The sequence below is a fragment of the Centruroides vittatus genome, unplaced genomic scaffold (assembly GCF_030686945.1).
Source record: "Centruroides vittatus isolate TY-2023 unplaced genomic scaffold, ASM3068694v2 contig_3147, whole genome shotgun sequence".
In the NCBI taxonomy this organism is placed as follows: domain Eukaryota; kingdom Metazoa; phylum Arthropoda; class Arachnida; order Scorpiones; family Buthidae; genus Centruroides; species Centruroides vittatus.
In genome coordinates this window covers 3,514-19,775 of record NW_027122027.1, presented here as the reverse complement: position 1 = coordinate 19,775, position 16,262 = coordinate 3,514, and the positions used below count along the sequence as shown (strand labels likewise).

The window sequence follows — 16,262 nt, the reverse complement described above, 5'->3', positions numbered from 1 at the left end:
CTTCCTGAGTGGTCGATCCCTTGTTACTAAGTGTAACAAAACTCTTACCTGGAGCGCGAGAAAAGTCAAAATCGAAGACGAATTCGATCTTCTACCGATCATAGGACGACTTCCTTCTCTGCCATTTTATTGTATCCCCTGTATGACTAACAGCATGTATCTACTATGTACTTTTTGTATTTCTGCCTGGCTGTGCTCAGCGGTGCCAGAGAATAAAGATTATTTGACCGACTGACTGACTGTGACTTATGGTTTCTGCATTGCAGTTTGATATAAACAATGGGTGTCCGACTACAAACGACTTTTCCCTGTTTTTTAAAACTAATAAATTTTTCTCTAAATTAACCGTTTTTTCGCGTCTTTCGTGATGGGTCAGACCTGTCCTGTACATGACATTTCCATAAAAGTTTTAAACAAATACTGGAAATGACAAAAATAAATAATTTATGTATTTTAGTTCTAAAATACAAATAATACATACATAATACAAATTGGTATAATACAAACAATGATAGAAAAACTTGCTTTTTAAATTTTTTATAAACTAATTCTATTCGGTGATTTTTTTCGCAAAGTCGTTAATTACTTTATCATAAAAGTCACTGGTCGTCAACTCCATCAACGTATTTGAAAGCTCTTTTTCTATCGAAAGCAATGCTAGCGACGACAATCTTTCCTCTGACTGAGTGAGTGTTCCTGGCCAAAGTATGAAAAACTGCACTCAACAGATGCACTGGTAGATGGTACCATAAAAATTAATGATATTAAATCATATAATTCTTTTAGTACATCTTTGTTCAAATTGACATTAATTATAATATGTTTTATGTCTAAGAGTTACTTGTCAATATAGTCCGGACACGAATATAAATATTGCGATTCACTATGTAATTTAGATAAATCAAAAAATTTCCCATAAAATTTACTTAATTTAAAAAATTAAAATATGCTTGTGAAAATTGTTTTTCGTAATATTTAAAATTATTAACATCTAAAAGTGATAAAAATTCTAAAGATTTTGTGTCTAAAAATCTGTCAATATAATTACATATAATATAAAATAATTACAATAATATATTTACAGTATAATTACAAGAAAATTATAATTAAGTATAACTTTGCAAAGAAACATACATAAAAATAACATTGAATACTCTTTACTTTTGAAATCTTAAACAATTCACGTAGTCAAATAGCTCTCTACCAGTGGCTACGGGATAGAATTGTTGGAAGTGTTATACGATAGTTTGGTGTGCAGCTTCCACCAGCTAAACCGGGTGAGGTTGATGCTCTGTAAAGCGCATGCGCAAATACCTATAATCTAACTGCTTTACACCATTCAGTTATTTTCACCATGGAAGCTGACCCAGTTTCAACAATACAGTGCTTCCATTCCGCCACTGATATTCAAATACACAATAGCAATCTTATTGTGTTTTTCACATGTAGTGTAGAAATTTGTAATAAGATACATAATGCGGTTATAATAAAATATTAATTTTAATTAATTCAAAGTATGTTAAAATATGAAAATATTTGTCCAATATAAATTTATATTTCAGAAAATACAAAGGAAACGGCACTTCCATCACTTCCAATGACGGCATGCCACTGATAGTCACCATTAAAGAACCGTGACACTAGTTTTTGGATTATTTTGTCATAGACTTCCATTGCCAGTTCCTTTCTACTTTTCAGCTTGGGAATGAGGTGAAAGTCATTTATCACTTAGGCCTTTATGTATTGTCTCTTTTAGATATTTCCTCTTTCAATATATTCAAAGTCTTTGTAAGAGAGATCTGTAAAGTGGTCCATTGTGTTTTCAAATGATTCATATTACTTTTTAAATACAATTTATCAATGTGCAATATAAATCACTTCAAATATTGAAATATATGCAATATTTTATCTTGTTTTATCCTGTCATGGACACCAATAACAATGTAGAAATACAGCAGACCCATGGTAATTCAGCCCCTGTCTAATCTGTCACCCTTATAATCTGACATGCCTATAACAGTACATACAAAGCACATTTATTATGGCAAATCTTCGTCAATGCATGCTTAAACATTTAATAAATTTACAAAAATATAAATACGACTTTTTTACAAAGGTAAAACCTTGCCTTAGTCCATCTTTTCACCATTCACACCATCAGTAATCCATAAAAATTCACGAAGTTTCGGAGGCGACCTTCCTTTTGAGGCTATTGCCTCTGCCAAAAAATGTAAAAACAGGTAGAGCATCCTCTGGTGTTATTGCCACTATCATATCAATACATTTAAGTAAAAAATAATAAAAAAGACATGGCCGGCATTGTAAATACAGTAAGTCCTCTACTTATGAACTTAATCCGTTCGTAGCGGTTGTTCACAAGTCAAAAAGTTTGTAACTCAAAAAGACGATGTTTGGCGCGAAGACTTAAATATAACGTTGTTTTTACAATTATGTAATGTTTAGGCTACTTGAATAATGTTGAATTAAGGTTGTTAAAGGGAAGTATAAATTCAAATCAATCACATGTACAGTACATTATTTATTAAAATTACTCATTTAAAACAACTACAGATGTACAGTACATATGTATGTACTGTAAATGTTTTAACGTAAAACTTCAAAAATAAACTCGACCATACATAAAAAATAACCAACTGCACTTTAACCCGCCATCTGTCGGTTTTGTTCGTAACTTCGAAAGTTCGTAAGTCGAATGTTCGTACGTAGAGGACTACCTGTAATGCCGGCCATGTCTTTTTTATTATTTTTTACTTAAATGTATTGATATGATAGTGACAATAACACCAGAGGATGCTCTACCTGTTTTTACATTTTTTGGCAGAGGCAGTAGCCCCAAAAGGAAGGTCGCCTCCGAAACTCGATGCATATTGTCTCAGTTTGAATGTGAATGTGATTGCAGGCATTCATATATTGCTGTTGCATCGTACACTGCATATCTACACACGTCGCAATAGCTTCACAAACCCAAAAGCAGAAGCACAAAACATTAACAATTAAAGAAAAAAGTGAGATTCTGGACCACCTAAATCGTAATGAATCTTTTAGTAGCTTGGCAAGTGAATACGGCATAGGACGTTCCACAATTTATGATATTAAAAAGAACCGGGAGAACATTCAAAAGTTCGTGTCAACCACTGACTGTGGGCCAGGCAAGAGGCAGACACTCAAAAAAGCTGAAAATCCAGAGGTTGAAGAGGCTTTATGCATGTGGTTTCTTCGGGAAAGAAACAGGCATACGCCTATTTCTGGGCCCATATTGGCCATGAAAGCAAAGTTTTTTTACAAGGAGATAACAAAAAAGACGACTTTGTAGCTAGCAAGAGATGGTTGGAACGCTTCAAAAGTCGTCATGGAATATGTTTGATGACTGTAACAGGAAAAAAACTTTTTAATGATGCATCCTGCATAGAGCCATTTAAATTGAGATTTTTACAAAAAGTGAAAGATTTAGATCTTTGCCCTTCACAGGTCTACAATGCAGATGAGTCAGGGCTTTTTTGGTGTGTAATACCTAGCAAAACGTTTGTTTCACATAATGAGAAATCTGTACCTGGACGTAAGGTGAACAAAGAATGTGTAACCATATTACTTTGTGCTAATGCTTCGGGCATGCACAGGCTAAAGACGGTGGTCATTGGAAAATCAAAGAACCCACGAGCATTCAAAAACATTGATTTACCTGTACACTATTATAAACAAAAAAGAGCGTGTATGACAAAAAACATCTTCAAAAAATGGTTTATAAATCTTCTTACTGAAAACCAATTAACTGAAGCAAAATTTCTAAAGTGTAAACATTTTCGACATCCCTCCTGGGCTCTTCTTCAGGCATTCACTCAAAACTGTTGCAAGCTAGTTCTTAAACTTTTGAAGTTCTTTATAAGATGTTTCATTTCATATTCCTAATGCGCATGCACTCCAAAACTTAATCAAACATCATGAACCAATATAAGATTCAAAATGCAAACCATTTATAATTCAAATGTTTATAAACATGAAAAAATATATGAAATAAAAATAAGCTAAATTTAAATGTTATCATCTATTAGGAATTTCCACACTGTAGAAAGTGTCATTTCTTCCTTATAATTAATGCTAGTGGATTCGCACTCCGCCTTAAATATTTCCATTACTTCTAATATCTTTAGGCGATCTTGGTGTGGGGTGGTGAGAACTATACAAGCTCTGTCAAATTCTGCCGTGACATCGGGGTCTGTCGCATAAATCAAAAGGGCTGTCATATATCCAACTTATGCTCCTTCAATCATATGTCTCCTTCAACATACAATAAAGTATAGTTAAGAACCATGTTCCAAATGACTATGCTAGTAAGAATATGCTTGGAGCTAGTAATATGTGTGGCTTTAATATATAACTATCATATTTAATATATAATTATATATTGATAAATGTTTATATTTATGCTTGGGATGCTTTGAGTTCAATGCAACATTTGTAAGTCTTGGATACCAAGCAAAAGAAAAAAACAATCAGGTTTATGCAAAGTTTCACTCTTTAGGGACAAGAGTATCTCTATCAGTGAAACAAACATGTATATGGAATCTTTTTCACTGCACTCTGAATAGTATACCTATCAAATTTGGTAACACTTCAATTGTTGAATTAAGTACAAGAAAGGTCTGAATATAAAAACCTTAATTATAGCCACCCAGTATTTTAGTTGGTATGCATGCATAATAAGAATAAAATAAAAATATCAGTTACATTAAATTTACAAATTATAAAATATATTATTCTTAATTTGTAATTTATTTCATTACCTTTAGCAAATTCACTGCATTTCTTGTAACCATAAATGCAGGTGGATCTGGTGCTCTTGCTAGAAAATCTGCAATGGGACTATTGGGTGGAGCTAAAAGTTTTGCTTGTAAACACAATTCATGAATAGGAACTCTAAGAATTTCAGGTTGCTGATATGGTTGAAAATTATGAAAACGCTTCCTACTATAAAGATGATAACAGATTCCATTGCGGCATCTCCCTGCTCTCCCTCTTCTCTGAATTACACTAGCTTGTGATATCCACACTGATTTTAATGTTGTTACACTTGAAAGTGCATCATAAGATTTCTACAATAAAACAAAATTATATGCAATTACACTTTAATATTTAAAAAAAAACTTATAAAATTCATAAGATATATTTACTTCTTTCACTTTTCCAGAATCAATAACAAAAACCACATCATTAATGGTTATACTTGTTTCTGCAATATTTGTTGCTAATATCTGAAAAAAATAACAACAACAATTTGTTAAAATAGAAATTTCTGACAAAAATTCATACTTTTAGTACACAATGACCATCATTAAACTGGTACTAATTTTGGCTAGTATAATTTGAATTTTCCAGATTTCTACACTGGCCTGCTGCTACTGTTTTGAGTTAGTTTGGTATCAATGAATGACATATATCTGTATTTGTTGTCAACAAAAAACTCGACTCTTTTCTAAAGTTGGGTGAATCCAATGTTTTGTTACTCGAGTCTGAACTCGAGACATACGAAAGAGATTTAATATACTCTAGTGTTACACTCTAAGCCCTTCATGGTAAACAGCTTGCTATTACCTTATCTTGAAATACTACATGTATAGAAATATAAACTTCAAATAATCCAATTCTTGAATAATACCAAACAATCTACTGCAGTGATTCTCAAAGTGGGGGTCGCGACCCCTAAGGGGTCGTGAAAAATATTTGGGGGGTCACTGAAAAATTGATGCCAAATCAATTTTTTTTTCAAATATTTTATAAATTTACTATAGATTCATGTTTAGAAATAATAGAAATAAAAAATATATAAAATAATTTTTACTTAAATAAATTGCACATATAAGTAATAAAAACAATAAAAATATTTAAATACGAGCCTAAATATAATATTCATAAATTTGTGCGCTATCGGGGAATCCCCCGAGTTCCACTCTCCGCCTAAACTATGATAGAACAGCGTTGTCATTTGGAACGATGTCCGCTAGCAGCGTTGCATCTGTAGGCAAGTCGACTTAGGTAGTAGAGCGCCGATTATCCGAAAACCGATCAACCAAAAGCGTTTCAGTCGGCAAATTTGAATTTCCGCTAGTGCTGTGGCTGCAATATTTGGCTATGTCTTGGGATACTCCGATATTATTTTAGTTGATATGCGTTTTTAGCTGGCAGCCTGGCGCGACCATGAGAGGGTACTTAAGGACGCGCCAGTATTTGAACGAGACTTTTTCCCATCGTGAACGGTAAGTTATGCTTGTTTTTCCGAGGACTGTGTTGTGCTGAATTGGAACGTTTTGAGACTAGATAAACTTCCGAAATATAATGTTTTTTGTTTTTATATTTTTAATATATTTATTTTGTTTGTGAAAAATAAAGAAATAATTTTTAAAAAATTTCATTAGTCTTAACATTGACAAAATTCAATGCAAAGCGACGCAACGGAGAGAAATTTCAACATGGAATTGATTAATTAAACAAAAATTAACTCGTCCTGAATTTAAATTAACCCCCCTCCCTCCGGGATGTTTTTCTACACATACTCATTCTTCGGGGGTCCTTTGAAATTTTTAAGTGCAAAAGGGGGTCGCGGACCAAAAAGTTTGAGAAACACTGATCTACTGGATTGTATCAGGCTATATTATGGCTACATTTAATAATTAGATGAAAGAGTAATTTTGCTTAGAGGCAGGCAATTAAGTTGTCATCTTTGAATAAGCTGAAATTTAAAAAGCTATTACATTTATTACATGTTTATACCAAGGACCACAATGGACCAAATTAAAATCAAACAACCTTGCCTGATTTTAATTTTGTCTGTTTTGTTCTGCATTATATATAGCTGCACTTATGAGAACTGACTAAACTTTCAAAACCTTCAACATGCAGTCTATTTTATTAAAATATCAAACATTTTCAATCAAATTAATTGGCCTTCATCAGGATTGAACAATTTTTTGATTTATGACGAACGAAACCGATTTTGGAATGTTTTCAACTTCAAAATTTGCACATGTCCAAGAATTAATAAATAAAATCTACATACTGATAATGTATAAATATACACACACACTGACTATACACATGAAATAAAAGTAAAAATAAAAATTAATAATAATAAATAAATAAATAAATAGATAGATAAATAAACAGGTGATGATATAATGGGCACTGACTAATGCCTATTTTTTTAGCTGTCCATTCTTTTTTCATTTGCTGATAAATTCATAATGCACCTGCTCTCCCAGCTGCTTTATAGGATTCTCTAAAGTTTATAGCAGGTCTTACTATATTGCTCTTGTAAATATGCCAAGCTTCTGCATATTTAAGATGTCTCCTGTCCTGAACCTTTTGTATTATTTCTGCTTTTTCCCATTTCACTGAAACCTCTGTTGGGTCTGCTATAGCATACATAGCTAAAGCAGTGACTGGTTGCTCATTCTGTACATTCCTTTTGTGTTCTTTTATTCTTTCTTTTAATGATCTCCTTGTAACTCTAATGTTCTTTTTGCCACCTCTTATCTTGTATGGGTATTCTGTATATTCCCAGGATAAGGCTCTGGTCTATAGGTTCTTTGTCCATACGTAGCATCTGGTATACTATTGGATTCCTTTTAAAGACACTTTTTTTTTTTGTTTGTTAGTAGCTGCTCCTATTTCTTCGTAAATGTTGCTTGAGGGAGCCATGTATTCCGTTATTGTGTACACTCAAACCTGTTTTTGTGCGATCTTTTTTCGTGCAATTTTTTTGTGCAGTATACCAATTTGATTGAAATTCATATATTGCACAAAAAAAGACCACACAGGTTTGAGTGTACTCTTCTGCTCTTCCCTGTTCATTGACTTCATTATCGTCTTTTCTTGTTTTATTGATTAAGGCTTTTACTTTACTGTGATTGACTCCGACCTGCCATGCTAGCTCTTTGATGTGTTCTAATTTTTTTACTTCTGTCCTGTACTTTGCTGCAATGTGTGTATGCTCTTTTTATGTGTCCTGAAGGCTGCCAATTTATAATTTGCTAGGTTGTGGGAGATCCATGGTATTATCAGAAGATTATAAGTTGATTTTCTGTAAAATTTAGTGTTTATTTCCCCTCCTTTTTCTACTTTTATTGATATATCTAGGAAGTGTATCTTTTGCTCATTCTATTGTTCTAGATCAAGCTTTAGGCCATACTTGTTATTGTTGATGTCTCTGAGAAATTGTTGTATGTCTGGTTTTTCTTTCCATATAATCAAAACGTCGTCGACATATCTTGCATATAGTAGCATATGAACTTTGTATTTCTTTACAATGGAATTCTCTAAAGTCCTTAGCACCATCTCACATAGTGCCCCAGATTAATGTTTAATTAACAACTAGTTTTGTTAGATCTGATTAATTTTATATTTTATTTGCAGTTTAACTGGCATGCCAGTAACCCCTGGGCTTTTGGCACCCCATTTTTATGCAGCATGCCAGTCATTCTGCAAAAATACAGTATCATCTGTTTTCTGTTTTAATGCTTATTATCTATTTTATTATACATAATAAAACATTATTTAAAAAAACAAAACTAAAGCATAGTAACATATTCACTGCAAAAACCAAAACATTACTACTCTAATAAGATTTTATACTTTTTCTGCTTAGGTATGTGAATTAAACACTTTTATAACATACAAATCTATTGTTCAATTTTCTTACATTTTTAAAAACACATTATGTCCAAAAGTCAGATATTGCCTATAATAATAATTTCATTACACTTCATGACAAATTATTGTTTTAATAATGAAATAACTTAAAAACATTACATATTATATAAACATTTAAAATACATATTCAAATAAATTGTGATAAATAACTTACTATTTTTCTCACTCCTACAGGTGTAGATTTAAACACACGTTTCTGATCTGAGCTTTGTATATGAGAATGCAAGGTATAAACAATATATCTGAAATATGTAATTTACAATATCAAATATAAAATAAAATTTTTAAACACTAAAAAAACAAAGTTTATTCAAAATTGGATAATACATCTAAATATATAAAATTACTTGTCCTGACTGACTGACTGATTGATTCATCATTGCCCAGAGCAAACTGCTGAACCTAGAGTTGAAATTTGGTATACAGTTAGAGTACATCACGGAAATGCACACTAAGAAGGATTTTTCAAAATTTCCCCGCGGGAGGAAGAGGGAGAGCAGTAAGGCTTAACATGAAGAACGACTTCTACTGTACTATTTTAGATGCAATTTTTTGTTTTCAACTATGTTTAGTCTTCATTGAGCACTTAGGTGTATTAAACTGACAACATTTCACACATTGTTATAAATATTTTTATATATTTTGATTTTCAACCAAATGTTCAAACCGTTTTAAATTCAAATTTTTTATTGAATACTGGTTCGATTATAGAATGATTGTAAACATTCTAGAAAATTGATCAAATTGAAAACGGTTCGTTTGATTCTCGACAGTAGGTGTTATATAACAATTACTACGGTTGTTGAAATACTGAATATAAATGGTGTTTGCTTGCAAATTCTGCACGAGCAAAGTCGCAGGTAACAGCTAGTTAATCAATAAAGAAACTAAAATCATATTTAAACTTTTTTCATACATTTTACAACTTTAACATTATAAATATAATTGCCATTATGAAGCAATTAATATGTATAAACAATTTTTTTTTATTAGTATCAGATTTGTTTTTAGCAACTTCCACTTTGCATAGAAAGTTTTCAGATTTGTAAGCAAAAGCAAAATTGTATATAAGAAATTTGTACAAAGCTTTCAGCACACATCAATGTGATTTATTTCTCAAAACTAATATTTGAGCCTTCACATTAATTATCAAAATTGGTTATCAAATTAATTATCAAAAATCAAATCAATCATCATTATTAATCAAAAATGGTTGTGTTCTAATAATTAGAATAATATATTAATATATAATATAATATGCAATTAATATATAATTATATAATATATTACATTTATATAAAAATGTTTGTTTTTTTATTAGAAATGAAATTATTAATGATACAAATGATCCTTAAAATTATACACATTATATGCCTTAAGTTTTAAGATTGTTTAGAAATATAAATATTTCTAAACGGGGAGACTATCCGATTTTCTTTTGAACAATTGGTTTGAATTGCTGTTTTTTTTCTTTTTTAGAAGGGACATTTGCATATGTGGTGTGGCGGACTTACCATTGGATGCATTTCATATTATTGCTGTTTGTTCTCTTTTGTCAAAATTATGTGAGGAGACTTTTGGGGTTCCCAATTTTTCATTTAATCAGTTTAAAAAAGTTATTTCTGATTTTGATTTATTCTTTAAGGCTTAAAGCGAAAGCTGTGCTTATTTATGTAAATTACGTTTTGAGGCGTGGTCTGCCTACTATTTAATCTGTGGCTGCTTGGACTGCTTGGGAGACTATCCGATTTTCTTTTGAACAATTGGTTTGAATTGCTGTTTTTTTCTTTTTTAGGTAAGTCTAGTTTATAATTATGTCCCAGGCTTGGAAGAGGAAGACCTTTTCTCCAACCGTTCCTGAAAGATCAACAGCTAGGTTTAGGGGTGAGACTTCTTCTGGTGAAGAGGATATTGCGAACTTATTACAGGACTCAAATTTTGATGTGGCAGAGGGAGTTAGGCTTTTATTGCGATTGCATGTTTCGCTGAACGGTAAGGTTGATGAATTTATCAGAAGACTGGATCATCTGACAGAGTGGCTTCAGAATGTAAATGAGGCGTTGATTGACTTCGAGATGAGGTTGGAGGAGGTTGAGTCAAAGGTTGGAGGGGAGGTAACTGGTGTTGGGCATTCGTTGGATATGGATAAAATTTTCACGAAATTTTCTTTTTTTGAGAGAGAACTGGATGTTATGGATAATCAGAGAAGGATGAACAATGTTGTTATCCACGGATTGGAAGAGAGGAAAGAGGAGACTTCTTTGGAAATATTTGACATTGTTAATTCTTTTGCGGTTAATACATTAAATTTATCCTCGCTGCATATTGTAAACGCGTATCGGGTTGGGAAGAGAGTTGGAGATAAACCCAGACCAGTGATTTGCCAATTTGGGTCTTTTAGTGATAAATTGAGGTTTAAAAAGACTGTATTTGAGAATCGAAATCTTAATGTTTCTGTGTATGATGATTTTTCTAAACGTTTGCGGGATATTAGATACAACCTAAGGGTATTTGGGAAGAAAAAAAGGGAAGAAGGAGCAAGAAGTGTTCGGTTAAGTTATGATAAGTTACTGGTAGATGGAGTTCGGTATAAAGTCGATGAAGTATCAGCTAAGGTGGTGCCGATCTCATAGCAACCAGTAATGTCTTCTGTGTTTTCTATTATGGCGTGGAATTGTGCTGGGATTGGTAATAAACCGCGGTCTTTTTGGAGTTATTTATTGAAGTATGATGTGGTCTTTTTATCGGAAACTTGGTTTATTAAGGGTGGGAGCAGATGCTATTGGGAGGAATTAAGAGAATATCATTGTATTGTTGGTGATGCTTTGAGGGCTCACAGTAGGGGTAGACCTATGGCTGGTTGGTTGCTTTGCATTAAATCATCTTTGAAATTTATTATTATTTATAGGGATAGTTATATTGTATTGATTAATATTCTGCTACCATTAGGAGAGTTTAATATTGGTTTTGTTTATATGCAGGAACAAAGGTGGCAAGAAATTTTTGATGTACTGTCCAGGTTTGAGGTCGACGAATCAAATTGGATTTGGTTGGGTGATTTTAATGCACGGACTGGTAACGATAATGTGATTTCGACAAATATATGTGATAGTAGTGGTATTGCTGTTAATAAGAGAAGTAGAGCCTCCAAAGATGTAAATATGAATGTGAGAAGACTGAAAGTTCTTGAGTATTGTGCAGATAATGATCTAATAATTTTAAATGGTCGTGCTTCTGGTGATGAAGCGGGAGAGTTTACTTTTGTTTCCAACCGAGGGTCCTCAGTAATTGATTTGGGAATAGTTACTCCTTCTGTGTGGAACTGTATTAAATGTTTTAGAGTAGAGAGTTGTTTTTGGTCCGATCACTGCCCGATAGTACTTTATTTGGAAGATCGTGCCATAGATTCTTTGGGCGATTCTGGTACTTGTTACCAGAGGATTTTCTGGGACAGTGGTCAGCTGGAGTCGTTGTCCGCTGATTTGTGGCGTTGCTTGGAGCAGACTCCCAATTTATCTTTGTTGGAGCTAAGTAAGGTGATATTGGATTTTGCCAAAGTGAAAGGATTGACTCAAAGGAAAAAGACTATGGTTGGAATTAATGATTGGTTTGACTTGGATTGTCGATTAATGGTTAGAGCCAGAAATAGAGCTTGGTTAGAGTTCAAGAAAAATGGTTTGCCGGCTCAGAGGAGAGTTTTTGTGTTATACCAAAGTTTGGTAAAAAAATTATGTTTAGCAAAGAAGAAAGAATTTTGTAAAAGGTTACAAAATGTTAAAAATTTTTATAAAAATAATAGATTATTTTGGAATTTATGTAAAGCAAGGGGAAATTATGCTAAGGTTAATATTAGTTTATTTGATTGGTTTAGGTATTTTTTCTCCCTTTATGGCTCTGAAAGTCCATATGATGTTGATTTAGTGGTTTTTAATGAGTGTGTGACTTGGTCAAACGAAATATTGGATTCTTACATCTCGGAGGAGGAACTTAGAGTCGTTTTAAGTAAGTCGACTTGTAAGGAACCAAGTCCGAGCGTTATTTTTATTTTACTTTTATTTTGCTTATTATTCTATTTTTGTTTGGGGCTTATGTTTTGTTAGGACGAAGGTTTCCTCACCATTCACCTTAAGTATTTAAAAAGAGAAGAAATAAAACCCAACTCACCGACGAAAGAAAAGCGCCATATGACTCACGCACATTTGCGCTCCCCGAGCGGCAAAGAATAGGTCCGCACCAAGAAGAGGGGGGGGAGAACCCACAAGCACGAAATAAAACTCGCTAAACCTTAAGTAATAAAAACGTCCCGGAAAGAATTGTAAAAACAAATAATGTAAAAGGTTAGTGAGTAAACTGTCGGAAAAAGGGCTGCCAGACGATGAAACACGTTATTGTTAGCATTTAAGTATGTAAATGAGGGGAGTGACCGCATTCAGAATTGTGACGTCACCTCACACTATAAATCCCGAGTCTCAAGTGAAGACGGAGAGGTGAATTCTGATAGCAACGAGCTTGGTGAGCTTCGCAGCAGTAATAGAGAGGTGTCCGATAGGATCTCGAATAGTTCCAAGGTGATTTGAAGTGATTCGAATTTGGATCGACAGTCTGAGAAAGTCTTGAGAGTTGAGGAAATAGGTTCCGAGTATATTGAGGTGACGATTAGGATCTCTAGTTTATAAGAATTATTGTTATAAGTTAAGCTTTTTGGTTTTGTCGGATTCCCAAGGGGAATAGAGTTAAGTTAGACATAGATTTGAATCGAGAATTGTCGGGTTGACTTTGTTGAATTTCTTAGAATAAATTATTGTTTGATTTTTACTAAATATTGTACATAGTTATTGCTAAACGACTAATTAAATCCTTGGTTTTTTTCTATTGACAAATATTGTCTTTATTTAATTCGGTGCACGCTTAAAGTCCAGGCCTGGCACGCTAACGCGAATCCGAGTAAAGTACCCGGTAGGTTAACGGTTGTTTCCGACACGGTAGAGTCGATAATCGTTGTAAACTAAAATAGTACTTTACAACTGGCGCCCGAACAGGGACTCTAAAGGTTAATATTAGACTTTGTTGCTTTCTTTGTTGATCTTGACTTTAGCTTAGAGGAATAACACCTCGTAATCTCAAAAAAAAATGGAAGATAGTGCACCAGTCACCCGAGCCGAATATAACCAGTTGCAACAACAATTGTCAGTACTGTTGCAACAAGTGTCATCCTTGTCAAATGCCGTGACTCATCTGACTTCATGTGTCACGTCTGGAATTGTAGAGCCAACAACACCGAACGTTACAAGTGCTGTACGGCCCGAAACTTCTACTCCGAGACAGGAAGTGCCTACATCTAATGCATCGATGGTCTGGCTTCAGACTGCACCGCCGCCGCCAGCCATCCAATTTAACGGTAGGTCAGCATTAACTGCTAATGATTTCTTGCAGGACCTCGAACAGCATTTCCTGGTAAACCAAATACCGAACACTAGATGGGTTGATACTGCCGCTAGTTGTCTTCGCGGTAGCCCAGCAATGTGGTGGAAGAATGAAGGACGCCACCGAATCGGCAACAGTTGGCCGTTGTTTAAGCGATCTTTTCTGGATCTTTACGCTCCTTTAGCTGACGAAGTAGCTGTCGCTAAAGAACTATTTAGTCGACAATACACAGGAACCAATGGAGTCGAGCAGTTTATATGGACCACAGTTCAGCTATACCGCACGTGGAGACCTTTAGCTCGGGATGAGGAAATTATACAATGTGTAGTTGCCCAGATGCCTCTTCCGTTACGTGAGTATCTGGAAAATCGCCGTTCTTATTCATTAAACGAGTTAGTACGTACTGCGAAAGAGTACGAATTTAGACGAAACGACCAAGGTTCTCCTGACAGTGCAAAGCAGATTAAGGACTGTCGAAAAGTAAGTAAGCAGCTAGAGCCGAAAAATTTTGCACCGGCAAAGTCACCCATGACCTGTTATTCATGTGGTGAGGTGGGACATTTTTCGAGGAATTGTCCAAAAGGGAAAGGACAAAATGATCAAACAAATGTCAAGACGCCCAATAGTCCCGAACGAAAAGTAACCTGGAAAAGGAAGGGTAATGGAAAAAGAAAACCTTTAAACTAAACCGGAGACAGCGAGGGGAGGATCCTGTCTCCGATATGGATCCAAATACCTCCACCGTAGGACTAATCGTGAGTGAAGCCTCCAAGTTGCCTGAGGTAAATATTTTTATTAATGGAGTACTAACCTCAGCCCGGATTGATACGGGTTCTGACTTTACTTTAATCAATGAGTTAGTGTGGAGGAGAATTTCTTTGCAGAATAGAAATATTCGGTTACAAGCAGGACCGAATTTTAAGTTAGCCATTGAAGGAGGAAAAGGAACCTCCATTGGAAAATTCCTGGCAAAAATCCAGATTGGAAGTGTTACCCTTCGACAGACGTGCGTAGTAGTAAAAGGACTTATAATGCCATGCTTACTAGGGCGTGATTTCGCCAAGAATCATAGAATAACAATGGACTTTAAAAATTTGACAATTTCTTTGGACGTAAGTCATCCCAAAGAGAGAATTTCACCTAAGTGGGACGAACTCCAAACCACTTTAAGTGGTGAAAGGTTAGTAACTTTGAAAAATGTATTATTGCAATACTCGCAACTGTTTACAGATAAGCCGGGACTAACTAATATGATAGAACATGAAATCGTCACTGACAAAGCGACACCAGTATGTGGACGTCCGTATAAATACTCTGACGTAAAGTTAAAGGAAATGAACCGCCAGATAGCGGAAATGTTAAGAGATGGTATCATCCAACCATCAAATTCTCCGTGGGCATCCCCGGTCGTCATGGTCAAGAAAAAAACGGGCGATTGGAGATTATGTATTGACTATAGAAAGCTAAATCAGGTAACAGTGACTGATAAATATCCTTTACCGATTATTTCAGAATTACTGACTTCGCTTAAGGAAGCGAACTTTATAACTACCTTGGACTTATCGTCTGGTTACTGGCAAGTGCCATTAAAGGAACAAGACAGACCGAAGACAAGCTTTATTACGAATAGTGGCTTGTATGAATTCCTGGTCATGCCGTTTGGACTCAAAAACGCCCCGGCAACATTCCAAAGACTAATGGACAAAGTCCTAAAGGAAGAAAAAGGGAAGTATTGCCAAGTTTACTTAGACGACATTATTATATACTCATCTACTTTTACAGAACACATCGAACATTTGACCAATGTGCTCAAACGATTGGCAGCTGCAGGACTAACCATTAAGTTGGCTAAGAGTAACTTTTGCCGCCCAGACGTTCAGTACCTGGGATTTAAAGTCAGCAATAAAGGCATTGCGACGGAAGATGAAAAAGTAAGGGCCGTTCGAGAGTTTCCGACGCCCAGAAATACGAAGGATCTTAGCACCTTTTTAGGAATGTGCAGCTGGTACTGTAGATTCATACCTAACTACGCAACTATTGCCGAACCATTGTATCAATTACGGCGGAAAAGGAAACGATGGGAGTGGACGGAAGAATGCCGGCAAGCTTTTGAA

The 16,262-nt window shown here is 34.5% G+C and overlaps 1 protein-coding gene across 1 annotated transcript in view; it reads right to left on the bottom strand.

Annotated features, from left to right (window-relative positions):
* LOC136973356 (3'-5' RNA helicase YTHDC2-like) overlaps positions 1 to 10,250 on the bottom strand; it is an 84,113-nt gene extending 73,863 nt beyond the window's left edge. Inside the window, 5 exon segments of the mRNA XM_067268090.1 lie at positions 4,803 to 5,111; positions 5,190 to 5,270; positions 8,879 to 8,966; positions 9,086 to 9,126; positions 10,239 to 10,250. Of these exon segments, the coding sequence (XP_067124191.1) occupies positions 4,803 to 5,111; positions 5,190 to 5,270; positions 8,879 to 8,966; positions 9,086 to 9,126; positions 10,239 to 10,250 (531 nt within the window).
* Between the last annotated feature and the right edge of the window lie 6,012 nt (positions 10,251 to 16,262).